Source organism: Protopterus annectens, chromosome 6.part0 (assembly GCF_019279795.1).
Source record: "Protopterus annectens isolate FY-2018-M chromosome 6.part0, PAN1.0, whole genome shotgun sequence".
In the NCBI taxonomy this organism is placed as follows: Eukaryota; Metazoa; Chordata; order Ceratodontiformes; family Protopteridae; genus Protopterus; species Protopterus annectens.
This window is the reverse complement of record NC_056737.1, coordinates 1,035,688,195-1,035,709,841: the sequence shown is the minus strand read 5'-3', so window position 1 is coordinate 1,035,709,841 and position 21,647 is coordinate 1,035,688,195. Positions and strand designations below refer to the sequence as shown.

Sequence of the window (21,647 nt, the reverse complement as noted above, 5' to 3'; positions counted from 1 at the left end):
GATTTAATTGATCAATATGCATATTTTCGTTTTGGAAATGTTCCATATAGTGATTTCTATAGGCATCAAGAATGTCACCTATATCCAAGACATTTTCCCTTTCTTTTCATGGAATGTACTTTTAATGTTATTAGCTTTTGATTGTATTTTGATTCTTGTGGATATATTATGTAGATATTTGGGAGAAGTGGCCAAGGTATTAATGTTTAGTTTTTCTAAAGCTAAACTAGTTTTGTGTGTTAGAATTTCATTGTATTTATTGTTTAATACTTCTACTTTCTTTTTCATTTCCAAATGATTTTGATTTTTTCAGCTTTTACTGACAAACGTTTGGATTGTAGATCTAATAATTCAGAATCCCATTCTCTGATTTTTTTTATACCAAGTTAGGGTTTTACCATGTATGTAAGCTTTTAATGAATCCCATATAATTTTTTTTATTTATCTCTGTGGTATAATTAATATCTAAGAAGAATTGTAATTCAGATAATAATCAGGGTTTGAACTCTTTCATTTTTGGTATATATGCTGGAATTTTGGAGTTAAAGATTAATGGTTTGTACCCATTTTGAAGTTTTAGTATCAATAAATTGTGGTCTGAAAAGGGGCAGGAAGTGATTGAGAAATTCATGATTTTAGAGTGTAAGTCATGGGCAGCAAATATTTTATCTATTCTAGTTTGGGTACCAAATCTGTGATCTTGATGGGAAAGCAACAAAGATTTATCTTCTTTAAATTTGAAAGTATCTGCAAGATGAAATGTTTCTACCCACTTGTTTAAAGTTTTTGATACAGCAGATGCACGCAGCAGTCTTTTATTTGTAGTTTCAGAAATATCAAATATACAGTTAAAATCTCCTCCTAATATTAAGTTGCCTTTATAATTATTGGAAATTAAATCCAAGTGTTTTTTAACAGTTCCTGTTCCAATGACTGGGAACCAGTATAGACTGGCTAGGGTCCATATTCTGTTGTTATATTTAACTATTACTAATGCCATAAGGCCTTCTTTATCTTCATACTTATAAATGATTTCTGGGTTAATCACATTTGTTTTCCATAAAATTGTTATCCCTTTTGTCTTTATCTTGTAAGTGGATTGCGCCAATATCATATATTCCGTAGGATTCCGTTTGTAATTGTCATTTGTTTTGAAATGAGTTTCTTGAAGGAAGACAATTTGTGCTTTGTTCAATTTTAAATATTTCAGTTGATTTGATCCCTTGCTAGGATTGTTTAAGCCATTGGTATTTAAAGATAATAAAGTTAAATCCAACTTAGGTTATTTAGACTATGTATTTTTTATTTTATTGTGACTATTAAACATTTTCCTCTGATAACTATAAAGTATATGTTTGAGCTTTTAAAGGAAATTGTCAGTTTTATACTTTGAGTGTTTACCAGTAAAGTAATGTTTTGGTCAGGCATACTAAATAAATTTAAATTAATAAATGTTAACAAAACTAAGATCCGCACTAGCCATGGAATGTAAATCATTCCTAATCTGATGGATAAACCTAAGTCCATCAGATTATCACTCATACCTTGGCAGTCCAGAACATCTGAGCTCCATAGATTGAATTATCATATGGAGAATATTTGTAATAGGACTAAGCAATATTTGTATTATTTTGAACTGATATAGTACTATTGTAGATTAGACAGAATTCTAATACAATATAAATGCCTACTTAATGTAGAAGCAATTAATATTTATAGGAACGATAGATGACAAGCAGTTCAGTCATAGTAAAGTAGGATGTATCATATATAAAATCTCAGTAAAAGATTATAGCACACAGTTATTTAACATATTCACCCTTATTGATGAAGTCTTTTAAAACTTATTACTTAATATAAGTAGATGGTAATAATATTTAGATCTAATGTTTATAGTACAATGTATTTTACTGATATATCAGAAGTTATATTTCATTGTTTGCCAGTATTTAAGTAATCACTTTGTTTGTTGCTAACTTACTTAAAGCATCAAATTTGTTTTATGTGAACATTGATGAAAGTTAGTGCATTTTAATTAACAGTGCATCCCTCTTCCCCTCATTTCCTACACATAAGGATTTTCATATCTGTCATTTCTTATTATAAAATAAGTGAAATTATATGTTAAAAACAGCAAATTCACATATTGTGATTAATGAATACAAGTTCCCTTTCCATATTCATAAACTGCCATTTTATGGCATATACTGAAAGTTTTTAGATTTAAATGACATCATTCTGTTTTGTATGAATAGCAAAGGTTAAACTGAGTGATTATTGTCAATTTAATACTATTTGTTCAGAATGTGATTGTTACATTCTGTGACATTCCTAGTTTAGGCTTCTATTGTTTCCCTTGAACAACTTTGTCAGTTTGATGTCATGTATAAAATATTAGTTACGTTGGTAACAGCTTAAGTATTATGTATGGTCAGATGGGTTATACAAAAACACAATTCAAGTTAAAGCAATTATATAACTTGTTATGCACATTTACTTGTATGAGAAAATCATCATGCTTCCCCTTGATGTTCAATATAATGTATGTCATTTGACAAGTTAAAACAGTTGTGTTATTATACACAAGCCCATGTTATTAAACTGAGTGTCTTTTGTCAATATAATACTATTTGTTCAGAATGTGATTTTTACATTCTGTGATATTTCAAGTTCAGGCTTCTATTGTTTCTCTTGAACAACTTTGGCAGTTTGATGTCATGTATAAACATTAGTTACCTTGGTAACCACTTAAGTATTATATATGGTCAAGATGGGTTACAAAAACTACAATCCAAGTTAAAGGAATTACATGACTTGTTATGTTAAGACAGTAGTGTTATTATACACAAGCCCATGTTATTAAATCCTCTCTTTAATATCTAAATTCAGTAGACTGCTTCATCTTGTATGACAATTATATATTTTATGTCTAGATTTACTAAAATCATACATTACCATAACTATTGTGTGTTTTTTTTTTTTTGGCTGTTGCTTAGTTATGTGAGAGACCACAAGCTGTAATGCTTATTCTTATTATTAGCTTCTTCTAAGCATGTTTATACATTCCATAGACTTTAAATTATTATACCCTTCTAGTTTCTTATTTGTTGTATTTCCATCCTTACATACACACATATCAGTACTTCAAGCACAGGCAACAATGCCCATCCAGTTTTGCCAGAATACCATTCACTAGTTCATGTGGTGCGTTTCCTGGCTGTTCTTAAAATATCCAAACCAATATTTGTCCTGTTCCATTTTACCAGCCTGCTCCATGCAGTGGCCACTCTGCCAGTGAACCACTCAACACACCTTCCATTCCCACAGATATTTCCATGAAGGAAATCTGATGACTCTCTATCACTTCCCGGCAACCCCAGACACCTCTAGAATCAGCTCTCCCCATATGCCCATCACGTCCAAGCAAGCTCACCTCCCAGACCACTGCAAATGGTACTGCACAAGACCAAGTGCTCTTAGTCTTTTGCAGTAACTCAGACTTCCACTCTTATGTAAGTCCTTAATGTGTTTGGACCAAACTACATTTTAAATATAAAATTACGCTTATTATTTTCTTTTTTTTTTTTTTTTATCAAGAATCAACTTAATGAGCTAAGCAAAGTGTTGGGAGATCATCAGTATGTGTACATGTGGTTTAAAACAGCCCTTTTGTTACATATATTTTTTTAACCAAAAAGTCTTTGCCAAGAATCATCTCGGAGGCTCCTCAGAGCTGTTAAGCATTATCGTCACTCTGTCTCCATTACCATAGCTGCATACCAGATGTTTGCAATGCACCTGAAGCAAAGCTTCACTTCACTGCAACTGCAAGCCTAAATTCCCTCCCTTTCAGTGAGCCAGCAGCCAGGAAAAGTACGGAGAACAAACAGATTAAAAAAAAAAAAAAAAAAAACTCCCAACAAGCCGCCACAACAAGAGATAACACATTCTTCCAGCCTTCGCGCCTCTCACTCAGCAGATGTATAAACAAACTATTCTCTGCCAAAATATCCCATATCACAGTTTTATCCACCCCCTTCCCCTAGATCCAGGCTAAAACACCAAATGTCTCTTCCTAATACTCAAGCATCAGTAAACCATGATCACAAACCGCAACCCACAGCTTCCCGGAGACAAAAACTGCAATATACAACAGCTGCCAGACACAGCTGCATCTACATGTCAGGCTTAATCAAACAGCACTTGAAGCTATGATACCTGCCATAACTGATATTAACTGTGTTTAGACAGAATAATATGGACATTTGTACTAGCTGCCAGACAAGGCTACATCCATGCACACCACATCAGGATTGATCAAACAGCAGTCGAAGCTATGATATCTGCCATAATTGATGTTGACTATGTTTAGACAGAATAATAATGACATTTGTCCTAACTGCCAGACACGGCTGCATCCATGCACACCATATCAGGATTGATCAAACAGCATTCAAAGCTTTGATACCTGCCATAATTGATGTTAACTATGTTTAGACAGAATAATAATGACATTTGTACTAGCTGCTAGACACTGCTGCATCCATGCACACCATATCAGGATTGATCGAACAGCACTCGTAGCTGTGATACCTGCTATAATTGATATTAACTATATTTAGACAGAATAATGATGACATTTGTACTAAGAGCTTGCTACTATTATTCAACCAGGATATACATGACATTTCTAAATCATACTTTAACTGAAGAAGGCATTAATCATTAATCTCCATGACAGCATTTTTTTTTCAAAACACTCTACTGTTACTGCTATTATATATGATGTTAATTTGTTACATTTGAGTCTGAACTCTGCTGAATGGTACCTTGTTGAATTAGTTAATTAATTACTTAAATTATTATAAGAAAAAAACAACGAAAAATGAACAAGGTAAGTATTCATTGAGTTCAAGCAGGAGAATAGAAACTTCTATGTTTATATTATATGTTGCTCTGTTTGGCTTTTATATAATGTAAATAGTAACCCCTCTTGACCTACCTTTGTTTGTGAAGAATTACTGGACTCTTTGAACATTCTGAATAAATCATTACTGTTTCTCAGTTGTTTAAGAAACCCTCCTTTTTAAAATAAAAACAGATGACAAGTGATGTACCGTATCAGTTGGTACTTTGAGAGATGTAGTTGGAAGAGTTATTTTTTTTTGAGACAGCTGTCTTGGAATCAGTTTTTTGTTTCTTCTTTCTAGCATCAGTCCAAGGCTTTGTTTCTCTTATTCTTTTAAGAGTAGGGGCCATCCATTCCATTTCTTCTGGGATAGACACTATGTTGTTGTTTTTGATGAATATAGTAGCTTCTTCTAAGTCATTAAAGGTTCTCATGTCGTTGACAAAATGTATTTTTATCTTGGCTGGAAAGGCCATCTATGGTTTATTGTTGTTTTGTTGTAACAGTTTTATTATTGGCCAGACTTTTTTCCTTTGTTCTAGTATTCTGGAAGAATAATCATTGTCAAACCTTATCAGACTTTGATTGTATTTTAAGGGTGATTTTTCTCCAAGCAGATTTTACTATTAGCTCCTTGTCCAGACATGAAAGAAATTTTATAACTATGGATCTAGGTGGAGTATTTGTTGAGTTAGACGCAGGTTTCCTCAGTGCTCTATGCGCCCTTTCAATTCCAAATGAAAGTCCCTCTTTCAAGTCTAAAAAGTCAGGAATCCAGGTTTGTAAGAATGAAATAATGTCATCTCCTTCAGTGTTTTCAGGCAGACCAAAGATCCTTATGTTGTTTCTCCTTTCCCTGTTTTCTAAGTCATCTATTTTGTTAAGCAGCCATATATTCTGTTTAAGCAGAAATTCTTTTTGAAATTCTTCCTCTTTGAGTCTCCCTTCAATGTCATTTAGAGAAGTCTCTATATTTGTTATTTTTGTATGGCGTTGCTGTAATAGTTCCTTAAGAGTATCAGTCTGTTTTTGAGAATTTAATTTGAGGTTTTCCAAGTCATTTTTAAAGCCATCCATCTTCAAAGATAGTTCCTGTAAGGTAGATGTCATCAATTGCAGTTCTTTTTTCAAAGCAGCATCTGGGTGAGAATTCCTTGAGTTGTTCATATGCAGTGACTCAATATATCTCCAAATTACTTGACAGGAAAATGTTTGTATATCTCCACCAAAATTTATATTTATGTAGTTTAGCAGTTTATCTATAGATTTCTGTTGTTTTAAAGTTGAAAATAATAATTTCTTATATTATTATATTAGTTTATGTAACTCTCAAAATTCGCTGCTCTCAGTTGGCCATTTAGGCTCCGCCCCCTCACTGTCTCACTTTTGTTGGATAAACTTTTTTATTTCCTCTTTAGCCTGTTCAGCATTAAAAAAATGTATTTGGCTCTCCTGGAAACATGCCTAGAAGACAGCTCAGTACAGCAGCTTGAATCTCACACCTGCCTCTCGATATTCCCTCAGTGCTGAGATAAATGTGCTTCTCTTCTGCCTGGTTTATGTTGAGTAGTCATTTTCTATAAACACACTGCTGTTTCCAATTTTTAATACTTTATCCTTCTGTCTCTTTTTTGTCAGGATCAACTCTTTAGGTTGATATAATCGCATGTTTATGAATATAGATTTTGGCTGCTTTTTCATGGCCAGGTTTGGAGTATACACTCAATGTGCCCTGTCATTTAACCAAATCCTGCTGTGGAACACCAGTCCAGTTACTTATTTGTTGTTTCTTAAAATTAATACAGTCTGTTCCTTCCAATTTCTCTGGTGGGTAGAAAATGTCAAGTTTTCTTTGTGAGCTCTGTTGTCTAATTGTACTATTTTTGAAAGAGCTCTTCTTGACAAGTCTCATAGCCATCTTTTTCTTCATTTCAGCCTCTGATATTTGCAGTTTTAATCAGTTCATCTAAACAGTTGGTTTGTTTTTCCAGCCCTTTGTTTTAGAGTTGATATGGTCCTTCAGTGTTTCATCTATTTTAATCACCTCTGAGTATATTTATTTTTTCCTCTAAATTACCGTAAGCCATCTCTTTTACCAAAGCTGAAGCATGATCTGTTTTTGTTGATCAGCTGCTGAATCTTTCACAGACCGTTTTCTGTTCGAATTTTCTGGATGATTTTCTTTCAGTTTTTTTTTTTTTCAAATTTCTTCTTGGTTGGCATCCAGACAGTGTACTTACTAACCAGTAACTGAATTTTATCCAAAAACAATTTCAATGGCACTTCTTTTTCTTAGTTTCTGTTTTCACAAAGGGAGAGCTGAAGTTACACTGTTGATCAGTGGGCAGGCATCTTTCATTCCATGACACTTTCAGTTTTAGCCTTATAAAACAGAATGTGTTTAGATGCGTAACGTACAGGCGTGGGATTCTATCTGCAAATGTTTTTCTGAGAGGTAGAAAACCAATCAATGCTTTTTTCAAAAGCAATAAGTATTAGTTCAACAATCTGAACATGTAGAACTTAGTCTGAACAGAAGGTGTTTTTAATCTTGTTAGAGACATCCCTTAGTGACTTAAAGTTTTTGTTTGGCACGTGGATTTTAGTAAACGTTATAAGGATGGTTTACAGACTAAAACTTTTTATAGCTTTATTGTAACTGTGGTTTTCAGAAAGTATCATTTAGAGCAATACAATTCACTGTTAATAGGAGGGTTTTGCTCACTAGAATTTAAAATCCTGCTCTCTGAAATGTGGTGATGTTCACAATGCCACACCTGCATTTGAGGAAAGTTAAATTGCTATAAATCTGGACTAAACTATTTATAATAAACCTTATTTGCAGAGCCTACATATTTTGAATGTTTGTGTTTCAGACAACTAGGACATCTACTCAGGGTCCACTTCTTCCAGAGGCAGAGCAGCAAATTTTGCAGGATTTGATGAGCGATGCAATGGAGGAGATAGAAAGTGAAGTGGTACCCTTAGCTTCAGAACCCCAAATGAATGGTGAGTATTGTGAGTTAGACCGATCATAATTTGTATTTCTGCTGTGGAGTATTGCAAGCATAATTCCAAAAAAAGCATGTTATTTTGAAAAAGTCATACTTCCGGTTTGTGTGCATTTGTTTGTATGTTTAAGGTAAAGCTTTCTGCACAAATATCTTGTCACTATATTGTGGTTCTGCTTCAGGTATCACTCATTTGAGTTACAACTAAAAGAGGAGACAACTTGGGAAGCAAAACTTGTTGGCAAATCACCCTGATGAAAAACTTGCACATAAATATTTTTTGCAGTGGTGGCAAGCCTTCTACTCCCCCATGTGTTGAAATGCCCACCATATCATCTCACCTGAACTAACTCCCTGGTCACAAAACATGAAGAACTGGGGCATCTCCCTGAAGAAGGAAATTACTGTCCTTGTATCATTAGAAACCACGCCAGCAGTGATTTCTTATGGAAAAGTGTGATTGTGGATACATTGTTCACAGAATTATACTCTGAGTTAGAACCTCACTGAGTTTGCTTTTGGCAAGCAGTAGGAGAGGTGGTGAATCTACCTTCTTGGCTTGAAATCCACTGTTTCTTCAGCGTCATAAGAGAACTACGTGTACGTGACTGGAGGGCTAACTTTACTCAGTCTTTCCCCAAAACTGAAGGAATAGAATTTAACTACTGCTTGATTTCCTAGCCTTGTGAGTCCCTTTTCAGACTTTTTTGTTTTCAGTCCTAATTTTTTCTGGATTTGGTTCATTGCCAGCATCCATTAAATGGCAAGATTTTTATCCTCTTCAAATACTTTCAGTAACTTTTATAACTTAATTTTTTCTTAAGATTAGTTGTCATAATAGAGGCACTGTTATGCAGCTAGATAGTGGCATTGTGAGATAAGCACATTGTTTTTATTTATTGGATGATTCCTATCCACAAGCATGATTCTTGTGTCTTTTGCAGGAACTTTAGATTGTCTTCTTTTTTAATGTTGGGTAATTGGGTTTGTGTAAGAAGTGAAGTCTAAATCATTAGAATAGTCAAAGAAGCACTTCCAAAATGGTCCTCATCAGGGGAATACATTTGGGGAACAAGGAAGGAGGGAAGTTTATTTCCCATGCTTAATGAATCAAGTTAGGTGACTTTTTGACAGAGCATGTTGCACACAACTATGTCAGTCATTTTTTTTCTTTGAAGGCGGGTACTGAATCAATGATAGAAATTAGGTAACAATGTGACAAAATTCTGAGAAGGATAAAAGGTCCCTTGCATCTTTTATGATTACTGGAATGTAGGTCATTATTACAATTGTGTCCTCCTTGGATCCTGTCTGTGTATTTTCCTTCATGATTTCCAGGAATTGTTAGTGTCTTATGCCTGTCTCTTTGTCTGGTCAGATGGTGGAAAATTCCTTGTTAAACCTAATTGACAGAGATGTCATCAGACTGGTGGTAAAGTTTCCACATACAAGATGAATATAAGCAGTAGTATCTTTAAGAAATTGCCTTCATAGATGGTTCTTTCAAGAAACCATTTATTTGCCCTGACTGTTTCTTAAAATGAGCAAAATCCCCTGCTGACTTGATGGAGGAGGTGGCAGTTCAGCTTGTTGCACTGTACGTTTTAGCATGGGGAGATACCTTAGGCCATTCACAAAAGTGCTTAGTCCAAACTTTAGTTAATATATAGTAGACTGCAGGTCACTGATGGAGGCTGAGACCATTGGACACAGTACCTCATCCCTTAAGTCTTTTTTTTTGGGTGTGGAAATCCTTCTTTAGAGGAAGTGCTGTTTGAAGAGTTTTTTCTCAAAGGCAAATGAGTACATTGGATTCCATGACACAACAGTGAACAAGTTCAGGTTATAGATAGAGTACATTTTATCCCTATACCTCTTCCATGACTTTTCCCCATCTTTCCTGTGATTAATCTTGAAGTTAATTTGAGCTTCCTTGGATAGTGTGCTAGCCAGATCATACAAGACCGATAAAAGTATCCCTTTCTGAAGGATTACAGTTTTGTAGACCAACTCACACTGACATCTGCAAAAGTGGCCCTGAGTGCCCATGGGAGAGGTGCATAGCCCACTACCTCACTAATGTTTGTCACTCAGACAAGAACTCTAAATGCCTGGATATTCAAGCTAAAAGTATTCACAGCTTTTGCCCTGAGCCTGTACATTACTGACCATCATAACCTTACCATCTGTCAGGACACATCTGGTATATCCATAGGAACTGTTTGAATATCTTCTTGACTCAAAGAAAAAAATCCAGCTCTTTAAGAACCTGAACAGCTGCTTGGAGTCCTGTTTACAGTCACCAATGTTATTAGACATTGATAAAGTGATGGCTAGAGTTGCTGAATTTTGGGTGATGTTGAAATTTGCTAGGTTTTGGGTCTTTGGCTTCCCAGTAGGAATTCAACAGGAGCTACAGAATGTCCCCTTTTCCAGTTTTGACTTGAAACATATGGATTAATTGTCATTTTTGACAGGTAGAGAGGAAAGGAGATTTGACTCTTTCCATTACATACATAAAATCAAGAAGCTGCTATTGCTGAACCCATGAAATGGCTTAATAAAAAAGGGAAATAACCTCTCAAACATCAAGCAGTGGGCTCCATGCAAGTCTGTTCATCTTCCCTAGAAGTGAATAAATCCTGTGTTTGACTGCTGACCCAACCATCCCTCTGGCACTAACATAGTGGACAGAGTAGGTAGAGGATTACCCTCCATGTGGAAGTGTGAATGTCAATCATTATGGCTCAGTGGGTGTTACAGCTGCTGGGACATGGGCATTTCCTAGAATTAATCATGAAATTAAAAATGTATAACATCAGTTACCATCATTGTTAAGTCCTAAGGTTGGGTTGTCCTTTCCAACAATCAGAATTTGAATTTAGTTTTTATAAGTTGCCATGCTTGTGGTGGATGCCTGTCCAGAATTAATTCCACTGTAATTTAGATAATGAACTATGTAAGTGCACTCATCCTGTGTGTTGATCATTCCTTTTTGCTTTCTGCATAATCCGGATCATGATCCTTGTTTTCAGTGGTAAAATAGTGTGTTTACATGTCCTTTCTGCTTGCTAGCCAGAAAAGTTATTTGCTAGACTTGTGGTTGTTTAATTTTAGATTTGTGGGGGGGGGGACTCTTCATAGGATCAATAAGATGATTTCTTCCTTCACCCATCCGGTGGGCAGATGACTCACTGCCTTAAACTTTCCTTTGAAATATTGGCTGTGGTCTTGGCCTCTTAGTGAAATGGGCAAGGATCATCTCGAGTTTATGGGGTCTCCTTCCCTTCTCCAGCCCACATTTCACTATGGAGTTTGAAGGTGTGAAGACGTTTGTTTTTCACCTTCCACCCTTGAGAGGTGTATTCATATCTGTTTCTGCTGCTTTCTCTTGTCTAATCATAGGTAGTTACTAGGCTGTCGGCCCAAGAGACATTTTAAGCATAGGCAAGTTTACCCAAGATTTACTAAAATATTGTTGATCTATGTCAGTACCCCCATTGAATTTTACAATTGTGATACAAAATTGTATGCATCAAATATTTGCAAGCTGACCCTGTCCATTAGGGATATAGGTTCCAGATTTGGGATAAATATGTGATTTCCCATCTGCTGGTCCAAGTTATGTTTGAACTGGGATAGGTGTGAGCTTTGCTTCTCATGAATGGGATGCCTTTTCCAGAGATTGGCTAATCTTTGAGACACATACCTGTCCCTCCAACATGTACTGTTTATGTAGTAAATGAGGTTTAGGTCCTTACAGTAGGTATTTCAAATGCTATTTTTTGTGGATGTGCAACAAATCCATCAGTGTGGTATCAGAGGATGTCTTTTAGGCTAGGCATAGATCATCATGCAGCAGTTTGCAGGAGACCAAATACAGGGCTAGAGTTTGAGACAGTCTGCATAGGCTTTGTTGTTTACTCCCTGTATTCTTTTTTTGATGAATCTTTGTGGTCTCTGAAGCTGTTGCAAGTGCTTGGGCATGTACAGGCACAAGGGTGCATTGTATTCTATAACTGGTCTGATGAGTGCCAAATACAGCAGAGCTATAACCTCTTTGGACCTGGATGCCATTCTTTTACTTATAAGTTATGCAATGTAGAGTGATGTTTTCACCATAGTAGACACATGGTGGTTAAACGTCAGGTTACCGGCAACATGCATTCACAGATTCCTGACCACTGGGTCTACTTATAGGGGTGTGTTATAAATGTTGTAATTTTTAGGGCAGGCGGTCTTTCCAAAGAGTAGTATTATGCATTTTTTGACATTAAGTTTTAGTCCATGGCTGTGGCACCAGTTGTTTGTCAGCTTCAAGCCCTCTTGAAGCTTATCTGTGTCTTTAAGGGGATTCAATTACCCTGTGAAGTTTGCTCAGCTAGAGGCCCATGACATTTTCCTTGACTTCATAGAGGTAGATGCTAAAAAGGAGAGGCTGAAGCACTAATCCCTGTGGAGATGGTTTCCCCAATCTGAACTTCTTGTGTCATATCAGTGAGCCAGGTAGCTGTCCATCCAACCCAAACCTGTCTAGCCAAGTTACCAGGCACAATCTGGAGTTGTTTAGTCAAGGATTGGGGTATTCACGGCTGAAGCTTCACCTCCCAGGATTTGTCTCTCAGTCCTTCTGGAGTGGTTGGTCCTGGCAGAGTAGGCATTGCAGGGTGAAGTTGAACCAGGGCTACAGCTGTAGTACATGAATTCACAAGATTGTTTAGTTCTTGTTAGTCAGGAGCTAGAAGCACAGGTGGTCATATGTCTGTACCATTCTTGGCAAAGGTCTTTTCTTATCATGTTCTGTCTTCTGAGCTTTGCATAGCGGTAGGTAAGATTCCCTACAAAGACTTCCATACTCACTGTCTTTTTTGCCTGTACACAGAACACAACTACAAAATTTGTTATATTTGGCAATCCTTTGTACCAAAGACATTGTGTTTCCATTTGTCTTTATTGAATACTTTCTTGGATACCCACCAACTGAAGCATTTGTCCCACTTCTAAGATGGTGGACCTCTTTACACCAGACATACCTCCATCTCATAAGAAGAAACTCAAAAGGCCTAGACCTGACACTGACTCTGCCATTCTGATTCTAATGTATCTGCAGAGGTTACAGAACCCATGTTACATCCGACTTTACCTCAGGTACCCTGTATCACAACAACCCTGCTGGAAGCTGGTATGGTGTCAGAAGACTACGTCTGAACAGACTATTACTGCAGCCAAGAAAGGGGAATCATGAATCAACGCAGAGCACCTAGAAGTCATCCACAAATTGAGGTATTTCTGGGTCGGAGCCTCTGCAGTGACATAAAACCAAGCATGTTTCCTCCCCCCCTCCTAATAGTCTCATGTAACCTGGACAGGACCTTAAAACAAAAATAATGTTCATTCCCCATATTACTAACATGCTTCACTAGGGCATTGGTACCAGTGCCTTTCTTAATATGGTATATATGCTCCCATGAAACATATACTTAAGCGTTAAATTTTCTGGTAAATATTTTCATATCAAAAATCACATCAGTCAAACACATATCAGTGGATGGTATGAAAGACAACCCTCTCATTAAAACATTCATCTCTACATCAGATAAAGAACGTTCAGATAAATTAAAAACTAACGATTTACTTTCTGGAAAGCTTTCTTTATTGTATAAACATTGCTCATGTCCTCTCCGTACTTCCTTTTGTATCTGGTAGTACTCCTGCCTCTGCCTCTGGATTGATTCACATACCTCTGTCTCTCTGTTGGATACACAGAGGGGTCCTGTAGTATGCATTTCTTGGCATTTAGTTTTAGTCCATGGCTCTGACACCAGTTGTTTGTCTGTGTCACCCCCCCCCCCCCCGGAGAACATTTGTGTCAGTGTGAGATTCAGTGGCAGCTCCTAATTTGCAATCATCTGCAAATTTAGTAAGCCAGAGACCACTGACATTGGCCTTGACTTCTGAGAAGGAGCGGTACAAGGACTGATCCTTGAGGGGCTCCACTTGTGACTGGCCCCTTTATATCAATTTTAACTTCCTGGGTCCTGTCTGTGAGCCAGTTGGCTGTCCACAGGGTGACATACAGGTTTGTACCTAACCTCTTGAGTTTGTCAACAATGCCAGAGTGAGGTATTGTGTCAAATGCCTTGCCAAGGTCAAGGTAGGCAGTGTGAACGATTTTGCTCTCATCCATTGCTTTGGTGACCTTTGTCAAAGAAGTCCACCTGGTTGAGTAGACATGATCTGCCCTTGACGAAACCAAACTGGGTTGGGTCCAGTGTCTGGAGGTTTACTATGTCACTATTGATCATTTCCATGATAATTCTTTCCATGGCCTTACATATAAGACATATAAGACTTATGGGTCTGTAGTTTCCAGGGTATGTAGATAGCCCACCTTTGTGCAGAGAGATGACTGTTGCCTTTTTCCATTCGTGAGGCATGAAGCCTATTTGGAGGATACAGTTAAATAGTAATTCCAGAGGCATTGATAGGTCATGTTTTATGGTATTTAGAAGGCATCGTGGGATATTGTATTGACCCATTGATGCAGTGTTCTTTGTCTTAGAGAGAGCATAAAGGACGTGTTCCCTAGTGATATATTTGATGATATTTCCTGAGAGAAGGTTGAGGGGAGACAGAGGAGTAAAGTTAGAGCTGAATTTATCGGCCAGGATGTTTGCTATATCTTCTGGCTCAATATAGGTGGCTCCATTTACAGTGAGCTCTGCACACAATTGCGTATTGCCTTTGAGGTTGTGGACATAGCTAAAGAATGCTTTGTAGCTGTCCTTGGCCTGGGAGGCCAAACTTACATCAAATTTGGCTTTGGTAGACTTTATTTATTCTCTGAGTTGTTTGTTTAGTTTGATGAGAGTGCTTTTATCCTGTTGGGTGCTGCACCTCCTAATTTTTGCCATGCTTTTCTTCCTCCTCTTATGTAGCGGATTGATTCTGTGATTCCACCAGGGTGGCTTTTTTTTTTTTGAGTTCTGTACTTCTTCCTCGTGGGTACAGCTGCCTCTAAGCAGCTATTAACATTCTTGTACATGGTTTCTGTGAACAATTCTGCATAGGCAGCAGTGTTCACAGGTTTTATGGGGGCTTGAAATTTTACCAGGTTCTCACTTAATAGCAGGAGGTTAGCCTTAGAATGGTTCTTGAATATTCCAGGTTTAGCTGAGGGTCCAGGATTTATTTTTACTTCAAAGGAGACCATTTTGTGGTTTGACCTTACCAGGGAAGGCATTACAGTAGGGGGTGTGCAGCAGTCTCCCATATTAGTGAAGACCAGATCCAGTATGATTGCACCCCTGGTTGGTGTGTTGACCATCTGGTCCAGGGAGTTCGTGTTTACAAAATCCAGGAATCTCTGTGCCTGTGCGTTTGGTGTTGTATAGGATTCCCAGTTAATAGTGGGGTAATTAAGTCAGCCATGAATATGGTATTGGGTTGGATGGGTAGTGTTGCTAATAAGTTTAGATACGTGATATGGGTTTCTTGGGTCATAGAGGGGGACTTATAGCTTGCAAAGAAATGGTATTGGATTTTTACCTGTGGTGATTTGAACGTGAAGCAGCTCAAGTGCATTGTCCTGTTTGCCCAGCCTTGAAGTATATTTTATTTTGATGTAAATAGAGACACCTCCTCCTTTAGTCTCTGCCTGTGAAGTAGCTGGTCTAAATGTGTGGAAGGCATTATAACTTTCCACTGTTGGTGTGCTCTCCACAGCTTTAAACCATGTCTCAGTGACTGCACAGACATAAGCATTATCTAGGGTAAAGAGAGCTTCTAGGGAGTGGAGTTTTTTGTTTAGAGTCCTCCATTAAGCAGTAATACCTTTAGATTTTCTTGATTTCGATTTGCTGTGTCTGAAGAACTTTCAGTTTGGCATTGCCTAAAAAAGACACTATGGGGAAGATAGACAATGTTTTAGCTAATATCCGAAAGCCTAGTGGGGAGAGGTGCAGACCTCCTTGGCAGAGCAGCATGGTCTGTTGACCATCTCCTTCCATGCTGACAAATATTGCACCCCCTTAGAATGACACCAGAAACTAAGCCAATTACTAGAGTCAGTCATATTTTGTTCGTATTGTGGCATCATCCTTGGAGAAGGTAAAATGCTGCTCAGTGCTAGGCTCATACCAGCCTGAGACACATATTATGAGAGCTCCATGATCTCTCTCATCATATAGTCTAGGAAGGTACTTCTCAGGTCATTTACTCCCACATGGACTCAGATTGAGTCATATTGGTAATTGTGGTCCAGTGACCTGAGTGCATGCGTAAGTTGGTGGATCCTAGCCCCTGATAAGCAGCTGACCATAACGTTCTCCTTACTCAGCCTGGTGAGAAGGACATCAGTGTTTCTTATGATGGAGTCTCCAATGAGTAGAATGTTGCATTGTGTGGTGACTTGCCTTATGGGCTTAGAGGTAGAGGCTCCATGAGATATAGCTGTATGTGTTGATGTGGGTTTTGTTTTGAAAGAGTGCATTTGGAGCTGCTGAGGGTATTTGTTATGTGTACTTTGTCTAGGAGGTCTTTGTGGTTTAGGAAGGTTACGTGCAAGTGCCTCAGCATATGCGGCTCTATATGTCTGCTTTGAATTTTGCATGATGGGTACAGCGTATATACTATTGACAACCTTATTGTCATTAGGAGTACTTTTATGTGAGAGCTTTGCCTCCAGTGACATTGTGTAAATACATCTTTCACATACCATATCAGCTTCTTTGAGAATTAACTGGTTGTCAGTAAACATGACGCAATTTCTACATTGCCTCAGGATGCCCATATCCAGCAACCTGGTAATGGAGACAGTAGGAAAGTTCATATCCGTGGCAACTGACCCTTTTTTATTTATTAGACAGAGTGAGAATATCAGTCGCTATCAGGAGTATCTGATTTCTAACTATGTGGACAGTGCTTGTCACTGCAAACTAGTTGTCCTGTGTGCAACTAGGTACTGGAGAAATTTCAGTTGTGCTTTTACAGGAAAAATGTCACTCAAGGTGTCTGAGTCTGTACAGAGCACTGCCAAACACTTAAGGGGAGACTAATATGTAGACCCCGAAAATTTAAGGATGAAGTATTTAGGCAGATATTCTGAAGTTAGAAACAAATCAAACAGTACTTACTGAAAACAAAGAATTAGCTTGTCAAGAATGATGAAAAGTGGGGAGTCACATGAATGGCTACTGCCTGGCTACTACTAATGCTGGTCTCACCCCAGCTTCACTCTGTTGGAATACAATGCTCCTTTACTTCTTCTCTCACCAGAAGCAGAATGTTAGCACCAGTCCCAAGAAGAGAAGCGGGCCACTGCCTGTTTGTTGATCAACAGTCTTGTTCCAGATTATTCAAGGGTCTGTAGGCTTATAGCGTTTTTCTGGTAGATGCCTCAAATAGCAACCAGGCCAGTCAGGTACAGTAAGCACAGACACTCACAACCAAAAACAGTCAGGAATCCATGCACTCTGCTCCTTCTCTAACCAGGATTGGAATATAAGCACAGATTTCAAGCTGTCACCCATAAAGCAGTTATTAGGCTTTCTGTTGATCAGCGCTCTCCAGAAAATAATGCCCCTGTACTCCTTCTCTCACCAGGAGAAAAGCACTAATCTCAAGATAACTACCGAGAGGCAGAATGTGGTCTCTGCAGTAAGTGGTGGTCTTGCAGATGCTTAAAGGTAAGCTGAAAAAAATAGTTTATCCTAAACACTGCAGTGTGCACTAACCAGTTAGATATGAAAGTGAGTAACTTAAGTTTTAGCTGTTTAAAAAGTTGTTTTAGTGGAGAGCCACTATTTTTAATGGCAGCTTCTGTTCTAGATTCTACTAAAAACTCTACCAGTGCCGGTCTTTCATTTAGAACCCCCTATTTCTTTTTGCCTATACTCTGATGTCAGCCCTTGATAGGGAAGGCAATCTCTAACCTGCAGTCCAAATAAATTCTTAGCACCTTCCCATTTTATCATCTTTCTCTCTCTCATTTGCTCCCACTACCTTGGTTCCATTGCCATTTTCTCCAATAAATTCCAGCCCCCTCTTACCTATTGTCTATATCCCTAATCACAGCTATTCTTATCAGTAGAATCTCCTTTCTCCATTCTTGTGTTGGCTTAATTCTTAGAATACATTCTGCTACTTTATGGATATAATATTCTGTATGCTTATTTTTATTCTCCTTAAAGGCATGCATCCAAAATCCCAGTCTATCCTTGTTTCTTGAGCTTCCTGTGTTTCAACATCACCCCTTTCCACTTTGGATTATAGTTTTCTACTTGTGTTGTGTATAGGAGCTTTAACTGTGTAACTCTGAAATATCCCTTCAAATTGGATAATCCCAATTTACCCTGTTCTACTGGAAGAATCAGCTTATCCCACTTGACTCTTGCCATCTTCCCCTCCCAGATAAAGCCCTTCACCTCTTTATTTATTGCTGTCTACAATTTAGTATGGTTTGGGAATTATTAATGTGAATAGGAACAAGCAGTATTTGACAACTAGAGACGTCAGTAGGGTGTAACTGTAGAAACACCTGAAGGTGTCACTCGGCTGTAGTGAGTTAAGGCATATTCAAGGCCATTATGGCCCTAAAAAAACACCTTTTTCAGTTCCTCACCCATTCCACAGAAAAGTTACTGTGGAATAGTCTTCCTTTGAAGAAGAGGAGGCCTCAGATTCCAATGACCATTCATTGGCTTACTCCTCTCATATTCACTATCCTGGCAAGGTTCCCTCAGATGATGAGGATTCCTTTTTTCCTGACTCCCTTGCAGAAGAGTCATCTTTTGGGGAGATCATTTTAAATATGATGAAACATTTTGAGTGGGTGTCTAGGCAATTCTTTGATGTCCAAAAGAGATACTACAGCCTTTTAAAGGTGGGCACTTCAGCTTTCCTTCCAACCCTCCAGTCCTGGAGGCCTTTTGGACACTTTATTATCCATATCTTCAGCTACTGACTAAGCAGTCTTCTGCTTCCAAAAGACCGGACGGATTCTAGAATGTCCCAGAGGACTTTATGTTTCTATTTTAAGAATTCCTTAACTAGCCCATTAGCTGTTTCCCTATCCTCTGACAAACCTTCTAAGCTACTACCCAATTCTAATGCTTTACTTTCAGACAAGGACAGCAGGGCCTTGCATAGGTTGGAAAAAAAAAGGTTTGCACTTCTTCTGCACTGGCCTTCAGGAAAAAAAATTATGAGACACAGGTGACCAAATATTCTCTTATCTATCCTTAATTTAAACAAGGCTGTGGTGAGCATGCCAGTTAAAGAATCTGTACAACAATTGTTTTCTCTGGTAAATCAGGCCACATAAGTGGATAGACATAGTATAAAATGCAGATGTGATGCTGTTAAGGCATCTTCCAGAGCAGGTGATACTGGTACAATCATTTGCATATAACCAGCCCATGCCAGAAGATTTCAAAGCTAAGCTCCTTGATTCTCCCCTTGACAAAAAACTTTTTGTTCGGATTACAGACAGCTAGCCTGTTCAAAGTATTGCAGAAATAGGGTAAAACTATGAAAGACTGCAGGTAAATCCTTCTTACCTCTGTGCCCAGAAAATAGAGGAACTACCCAGCCAAGCCCACTTCCTTTGACAGAAGGGAACATAGACTTTTTCAGAAACACAAGAAGGCGCCCAGGAACAGATTTCCAGGAAAACCTGATAGAGACCTCAGATCTGGGAGGCCTGTCTCTCTGATAAGTCGCTGTGATTATCTTAACACCCCCCCTCCCCCTTTGTCCTACCCTACTCTTCTCAAAAAGACTAACTCAGTCTGTCAAACTGGGAAAAGATTACCACAAATAAGTGGATACTATCAGTTAAAAAAAGGGTTATGCTTTGTTGCCGAAAGAGTTCCCTCTCTTCAAAGGCATCCAGGAACTGCAGTCCCAAGGCATGATACAACCAGTTTCTCTTCAGTTTATGGGACAAGGATTCTACTCCAGACTATTTTTAGTTCCAAGAAAAGAAAGGCAGTGGAGACCTATATTGGATCTCTCTCTCTCTCTCTCTACTCAACACTTTCTTCAAGGTTCCTGCTTTCAAAACACTTTCCCTTCAGATCCTGCTCCCCTTTATTCTTCCACAGGAATTTCCACTCTTGGATCTGAAGGATGCCTCCCTGCATATTCCTATATACCCTTCCTGCAGCAATTTTTTTAGTTTTTTTATAGATTCATTGGAGAGTACCAAGCTAATGGGTCAAGAACCTTTACAAACCTAGCCAATATAACCTGATTTTACCTAGTATATGGCCCTTAGGGGCAGGAGGAAGGTATAAGTTTGTGCCCCTGCCTTGAGCATTTTACAGATTTTGCAGACTGCCCCTATCAATAATGGATATTGGTGCCACCTCAGGTGTGAATTTATGATTCTCCATCCATGGATCCAGATTGGTCTTGAAGAGGACTAGGGAAGGACTCTGCTTTACATGAATGGGGAGCCTATCCCAAAGAAGTGGTAATCTCTGGGGCATGTATCTGTCTCTCCAGCAAGTTTGTTTGACTCATTGTCTAAGTATAAATCCCTGAAACATGCGACCCATGTACTGTGTGGTTTGCAGATATGTCGTAGCTCCATCAAGGCTGGATTTGTGAGTAACGTGTAGGTCGGGCATAGGTCACCCATTAATAGTCGATAGGAGACAGAGTAAAGGGAAAAGGCTTTCAATCTGTCTGTAAAGGATATGTTGTTAACACCTTATATTTTCTTAGTGAGGAACCTGTGGGGTCACTCCAGCTGGTGTAGGTGCCAAGTCAGGTACATTCCCAGTGGTAAGTTGTACTGTATTATTGGTCTAATAAGGCTGTGTACATTGAGACTATAATCTCTCTAGATATGGACGCCATACCTTTGCTTATAAGCTTTGTGCCACATAAAATGATTTCCTCACCATTGTGGACATGTGACAGTCAACGTTCAGGCTGCTGTTCACCTGTGTATGTAGATCCCTTACATCTGAAGCTACTCTTAAGGGCATGTTGTTAATATTGTAGTTAGCAGGGGTATTTGATTTCCCAAACAGTATGATGCATTTATTCACATTTAGTTTTAGACCGTGATTCTGACACTAATCGTTTGCCTGATGTAGACCCTCTTTAAGGATATCTACATTGTTGGGGGATTCATTGATTGCCCCCAGCTTGCAGTCGTCTGCAGACTTTGTCATCCAGGGACCGTCTACATTAGCTTTGGCATCCGAGAAGTAAATTCCAAACAGTGGTCCCAGCGCTGAGCCCTGTGGCACACCACTAGTAACTTGGCATCTTGCAAAAACTTGAATCACCCACTTTGACCACATGTCCTGTCCTTGAGCCAACTGGCTATCCATCTGGTGACACAGGGATTTATGCCCAGTTTTGAGAGTTTACTTATAATACCTGAGTGAGGAATTGTGTCTTATGCCTTGGCCAGGTTGAGGTAGGTGTTATGCACTGTTTTGCCCTCGTCCATGGCCTTGGTGACTTTATCAAAGAAGTCCACCAGATTTAGTAGATATGACCTGCCCTTGATGAAGCCAAATTGGGTCGGGTCCAGTGTTTGGAGGTTTCCCTTGTTTTTATTTATCAGGTCCATGATTATTCTTTCCATGGCCTTACAGACAAGGCTAGTAAAACTTATGGGTCTGTAATTTCCCAGGTCAGTTACAGTTCTCCCTTATGCAGAAGGATAACCATAGCTGTTCTCCACTCTATCAAAGCTGGTCCAGAGG

The 21,647-nt window shown here is 38.4% G+C and overlaps 1 protein-coding gene across 1 annotated transcript in view; it reads left to right on the top strand.

The window, feature by feature from the left end:
* Window positions 1-21,647, top strand: part of ATG2B (autophagy related 2B) — a 1,825,281-nt gene that overhangs the window by 1,285,972 nt on the left and 517,662 nt on the right. The window contains exon 28 of the mRNA XM_044074646.1: window positions 7,786-7,918. Coding sequence (XP_043930581.1) covers window positions 7,786-7,918 — 133 coding nt within the window. The remainder of the gene's footprint in view (window positions 1-7,785; window positions 7,919-21,647) is intronic.